General features: G+C 38.1%; 1 protein-coding gene across 1 annotated transcript in view; it reads left to right on the top strand.

The window, feature by feature from the left end:
* The window catches only part of ARHGAP31 (Rho GTPase activating protein 31), a 138,233-nt gene that overhangs the window by 82,976 nt on the left and 49,333 nt on the right, over positions 1 to 5,924 (top strand). The window contains exons 2-3 of the mRNA XM_011987193.1: positions 201 to 303; positions 3,176 to 3,320. Of these exons, the coding sequence (XP_011842583.1) occupies positions 201 to 303; positions 3,176 to 3,320 (248 nt within the window). The remainder of the gene's footprint in view (positions 1 to 200; positions 304 to 3,175; positions 3,321 to 5,924) is intronic.

The raw sequence follows: 5,924 nt of genomic DNA, 5'->3' as shown, positions 1-5,924 counted from the left end.
TTTAGCAACACCCTATGATTTTTTTTTTAATACGAAAGGAACATCACCTACCACTTACAAGTAATCGTTTCCACTTGTAAGTCATATGAGTTCCATACTTATATCTCTTTGAAGATACCTGGATTTTTAAAAGGATATCTTTAAAAGACAGGCAGATTTACATCTAATACTTAATTGTTTTCTTCTTTTCCTTTACATAGTTCCATATGTTTTGAAGAGCTGTGCAGAATTTATAGAGACTCACGGCATCGTGGATGGAATCTATCGGCTTTCAGGCGTCACCTCAAACATACAACGGCTAAGGTAAGCTAAAAGAATAGCCCTAAAAGAATTCTCCCATGATTCTTCCTGTGTCCTTGCCTCTGTCCGCCGATGTCCAGAGTATTAAAAACCCAAAGGAACTGAGGGAAGTGTGGCAGCACTGAAGATCAGATGCAGTGGTTTTCAGATGCCTGACTGTTCTTAATCTAATCAGGAAACCCTCCAGCCTGATATAATTCTTTCCAACAGAAGCTCCTAAGGCTTTCAATCTGTTTCTTTGTCTTGCACTAGATATATTCTTCTTAGGTGAATTTGATTTAACTCAAATGATTTAAATTACAAGTTAAGGAAAACGTGATTTATTATCATTTGCTGGCCAGCCCAAAGCTCAGTTAGACTAGGTTCCTGTTACTTAGTGTTCAGAACCCTGAGATCCATGTCAGTTTTTCTGCTGGCGCACCCTCAAATCTGATGTTTTGTCTGGTTGAGAAATCAGAAGCCTGTATGATTGTACGTGTCTCTAACTGATGCTAGGATTTTAAGAATTACTGATGAGTGAAAAAAAAATAAAAATAAATAAAAAAAATTACTGATGGGTGAACTATTTCCAATTTTATGTATTTATCCTAAATATTTGGAAGAAATTTATATCACATTAAATAAAGACGGCAAAACATTTTATACAAAACACAAGTATGTGTGTGTTTTATATTTATACAGAGAGTATATAGAAGGTAGAGTATATATATATATGATTGTATATGACTTAAACAATAGATCTGCATATTTAGCATATTGTTCCTTAACACCAAAAGGAACATAATTTAATGTTATTTTAATTATAACATTTTATTATTACCTATATTTATTATATGTTCTTTAGTTACAAATGTAGACTTTTAAAACAAAAAAATTATTGTTACAAGGTTAATATAATAAGTTGTGCAGGTAATTCAGTTTTCATATTCTTTCTCCTGTTTGGTTTCTGCCCTTTCCCCCCAGATTTAGATTGTAATTAAATTATACCAAAGAAATAGAGCGTCTTTTTTTCCTTCTAGAGAAGTGGTAGCTGTTAAAAAAAATTGGTTTATTGCAGCCATAGATTTTAATGAATCTATGTGTTTACACAATTTCACTAATTTACTAGTACTCCATTCAATGGCAAATACTTCTTAATGGTTTGAAATATACTGCATAGTAGGTTGCATCCTGGAAGGACACTTGGGTAGTAATGAATTATTTTTTATTTCAGCACTGACCTTATCCTTGACAAGAGAAATCTTTGGCTAAATAAATGAATAAGCTCTAGATTGCTCTTGTTCTGCTCTCTTAAAAACATTCTCTTTTTAAAAGAGAGCTATGCCAAGAGAACATAGCATGGCATAGTTCTGTTTTAAAACATAGCATGGGCCGGGCGCAGTGGCTCACGCCTATAATCCCAGCACTTTGGGAGGCCAAGGTGGGTGGATCACTTGAGGTCAGGAGTTCGAGACTAGCCTGGTCAACATGGTGAAACCCCATCTCTTCTAAAAATACAAAAATTAGCTGGGCGTAGTGGCGGGCGCCTGTAATCCCAGCTACTCGGGAGGCTGAGGCAGGAGTATCGCTTGAACCTGGGAGGTGGAGTTTGCAGAGAGCCGAGATTGTGCCAGCCTTAGCGACAACAATGAAACTCCATCTAAAAAAAAAATAGCATTTCATAGATCTCTTTTCAAAGCCCCACTCAGTTTCTTTCAGGTTCTGAAAGCATCAGGGATTTCCCTACCCTTCATTAAAGGGGTAGGCCCAGAGAATAGGAGAATGGGCAGTGAGCTGTTTCAAAAATGCTGGTTCTGAGAGTACTGTTGACTTTGTCACATTAGATGACTAAGTGAATACTCTCAAAAAGCTTAACTTCTCTTCTATATTAAAGCTCAAATTTGTCATTTTTAAAACAGATTTTAATTTATAAGTATTAATATATATATTATTTGAGGCAGTATATTCATGTGACCTTTTTAGGAAATGTTTTCTAAATGTTTTTCAGGCCTGGAATTAGATGATGTTCCAAGACATCTGTCCTGTAGGAGTCACCATCAGGCAGTCTAGAAGGTTCTATTGAGCACCAAAAAGATAGTTGATTAGGCTGGGCATGGTGGCTCACGCCTGTAATCCCAGCACTTTGGGAGGCCGAGGCGGTCGGATCATGAGGTCAGGAGATCAAGACCATCCTGGCTAACATGGTGAAACCCCGTCTCTACTAAAAATACAAAAGATTAGCCAGGTGTGGTGGCGGGCGCCTGTAGTCCCAGCTACTCAGAGGCTGAGGCAGCAGAATCACTTGAACTCGGGAGGCGGAGGCTGCAATGAGCCAAGATTGCGCCACTACACTCCAGCCTGGGTGACAGAGCGAGACTCCATTTCAAAAAAAAAAAAAAAAAAAAAGAGGTCGATTAAAGTTCTCAAAGTTTGGGTTTGAGTCTCCAGATAAAACAAGTTTGTTGATATGGATATATGGAGATGAGCGACAACAACCTGACCTACCCTAGTTTCGGTCTCTCCTGTAAGAAAGGGAAATTCATTTTGAACAATATTTTGGAAAAACTGAAATCTCAATAGGACTTTTTGGCAAATTGTGTTGCTATTTCCCCAATGTTCATAACCAAGACTGCAGACATGATGCCATGGGAAATCCATTTGTAAATGAGCATTGTGTCTTTCTCATCACAGCAGATTTTGCAAGGAAGATCCAAACCTGAAATGGAAGTCTTCCTGTGACTTCCTCGGGCCTGCAGTAGAAGATCTTTTTGAATTAAGGTCAAAAATGTAGTCAGATCAGCAGTTTAGGGTCTTTTTACCCCTAAGCAGCCAAGCAGCTGCTGACATGGAACATACACTCCCTGGGATTGTTATGTCTCCGTCTGTGTTGTTTCAGGCAAGAGTTTGGCTCAGATCAATGTCCAGATCTGACAAGGGAAGTGTACCTCCAGGACATCCACTGTGTGGGCTCGCTCTGCAAGCTCTACTTTAGGGAGCTGCCCAACCCCCTCCTGACTTATGAGCTCTATGAGAAATTCACGGTGAGTGTTTGGATTTCCATTATGGTTACTGGGTGGGATGCATGGATGGGCCAAGAAGAGTTTCAGCACTAAAATAACAATAATAACACTCACCAGATGGTTGACATTATCTTAGCATGGTGAGGGAGGTAGGATAATATGGTAAGGAAAATAGGGTAGTGGAACTGTTTGCTAAATTTTTCTTTCTTGAATTTGCAGAATCATGTTGTTTGTTTTAAGAGCTGGGTTGAATTATCTCCATGTTTATTCAACTGAATGTGCCTTATTGTATAGGGAGGAAACTGAGAACCCCAGAAGTAAAGTGGCTGGCCCAAGGTCACACAGCAGAGGCAGGACAGGAACCTGAGACTTCTCATGCTACACCCTTTGCTAGCTTTTTTATCAGATGATTCCCTCTGTGTTTCTTTTGTGGGCTGGAGAAAGAGGTGGGTGGGTAGAGAAGGGAGAGGGAACAAACAAATGTCAAGAGGGGTCAGAAAGCTGGGAAGCAAAAAGAATATGAGAAAAACAGCCAAGAGGGAGAGCAGGATAGGTCGGTGAGTTGGGCTGGTGGAGAGGATGGATGGGCATTAGCAAAACACCTAAGTAGCAGCTGTATGGTCACCAAATAGGGCACAATAGAAAGAAAAATAAATGCTTACAGGATGGCTGTAGAGATAGCGTGAAAAACATGGCTTGAACATTTGGCAGCATGAGAGAAGGTGTAGAGTAGGCAGAGGGCTGGGTTTAACCAAGGTTGGGGTTCATCTGGCAAAGAGGGATGAGGGAGATGAGAGCGTGTGCTGGGGACATTGAAATAATTGACCATGGAATTTAGTGTAGATGCGAAAGGAAGTGAGGGCACAAGGTAGATGAGTAACAGTATAAAAGTAGATCATCCCAGTGAAGTCAGTGGAGTGTGGAAGTATGGTAGTTAGAGAGGGATGTTTGAAAGTGAGATTATGGCGAGGTCACGGTTTTGGGTAAGGACCAGATCTAGTCACCAACAGTGGGAGGGAAACTTTCTCATGGCTCCTGTAATAAATTTGTTTTGAGTATATGAAAGGTTCTTCAATTTGAAATGATACAGGAATAAATGAATGGTATTTCTTAAAAATGGGCTTGGGCTGTAAAAATATGTTTAGGAGTTTTCAGTGGTACAGGGAAATATTCAAATGATAATTGAAGAAAAACTAAACGCACAACTGTATATTAAGAAAGGATTAAAAGGAAAGATGTTCAAAAGACTAAAAGACTAACAGCTATTCATTTCAGTGATGGGATTTCAGACAGTTTTTTCCTGTTTCTTTAACTTTCATAATTTTGCCCACTATTAGTTTTTAGCAAACAACAACAACAACAAAAATCTTCTAGTTATATATACTTAAAGAATTTTAAAAAGGGAAAACAAAATCAAGAAATAGGGGGAGAAATCAAGATGTAAAAAAAAAAAAAGAAAAACAATAGTCCAAAGCACATAAAAAAATGGGCATAAATATTGACCTCTAAAGAAGTCAACATGTACCAGCTGGCATAGTTGTCATTGGTTAGGGGACCCCTCTCCTTTAGATCTAAGGCAGAAGGTAAAGAAGCCTCCAATCTGCATGGCTAAGTTGTAAATAATGGTATCCCCTACCCATGGAACCACAGAAGAGTCTTTCCTAGGAACCAAGAAGGAAGGTGTTGTGAGCTTCATGTGGGTCTGTCAGATTATAATCACTTTCACCATATGTAAGTATTTGGTCATTTTAAGAGTAATCCTATTTAATAATAGACACTATGAAAAATGAAGGAAAGTAAAAAGGAACCATTGGTCTGTCTTCTTAAAGACCAAAGACAACTACAGTTAACATGTTGTCGATATTTCCTTCCATCTTTATTCTTTCCATAGTGTTTTTGCTGTGGTTTGTGTTTTGTTTTCCAAAATCAAAATAAAATTTTATTGCAAAAGTTAAAGTAATACAGAAACGTATAAAGGAGAAAGCATAAATCTCAAGTCACCTGAAATTCCATGCCCCAGGCATATTTGCTATTAACAGATGGAACTATTAACTATATCTGTAGTAATAAATGTTAACAGATCTCACCACACACACACACATACACAAACACACACACACACACACACTCTCACTTGTCAGTACTACATATTGCTGTTTGGGGATGCTTTTAATTCAACAGTGTGATCATCTTTGTGTGTTAAGAAATACAGGAAGACACTGTGTTTACAGCATTCTCTCATGTGTGCCATGATTTCTGAAACCAAGCTCCCACTGATGGACATTTAGCTTTTTCGTTTCTCAAGACGTTCCTTTTATAAACATTATAATACACATCTTTTCACCTATATTTTTACACTATTTTTTGTTTGTTTATACCCTTAGAGAAAAATCATTGAAGTAGATTTGCTGTGTAAAAAGTTCTTGTTTAAAATTTTGTCACATATTGCCAGTCTGGCCTCCAGAAAGACAAGGAATGCTCTTTTCCCTGCAGACTTTCCAACCCTGGGTATTTCCAATTGGTTAAATTATTTGTCGACCTGAATTAACTAAAAATAATACCTTATTGTTGCTTTAATTTGTGTGTAAGACTTTATCGTTTTCAATAGAGTCGTAATCCTCTTAT

This window comes from Mandrillus leucophaeus, unplaced genomic scaffold (assembly GCF_000951045.1).
Source record: "Mandrillus leucophaeus isolate KB7577 unplaced genomic scaffold, Mleu.le_1.0 Scaffold302, whole genome shotgun sequence".
Classification (NCBI taxonomy): Eukaryota; Metazoa; Chordata; class Mammalia; order Primates; family Cercopithecidae; genus Mandrillus; species Mandrillus leucophaeus.
Note: the sequence above shows the minus strand (reverse complement) of the source record. Positions and strands in the feature narration are given on the sequence as shown.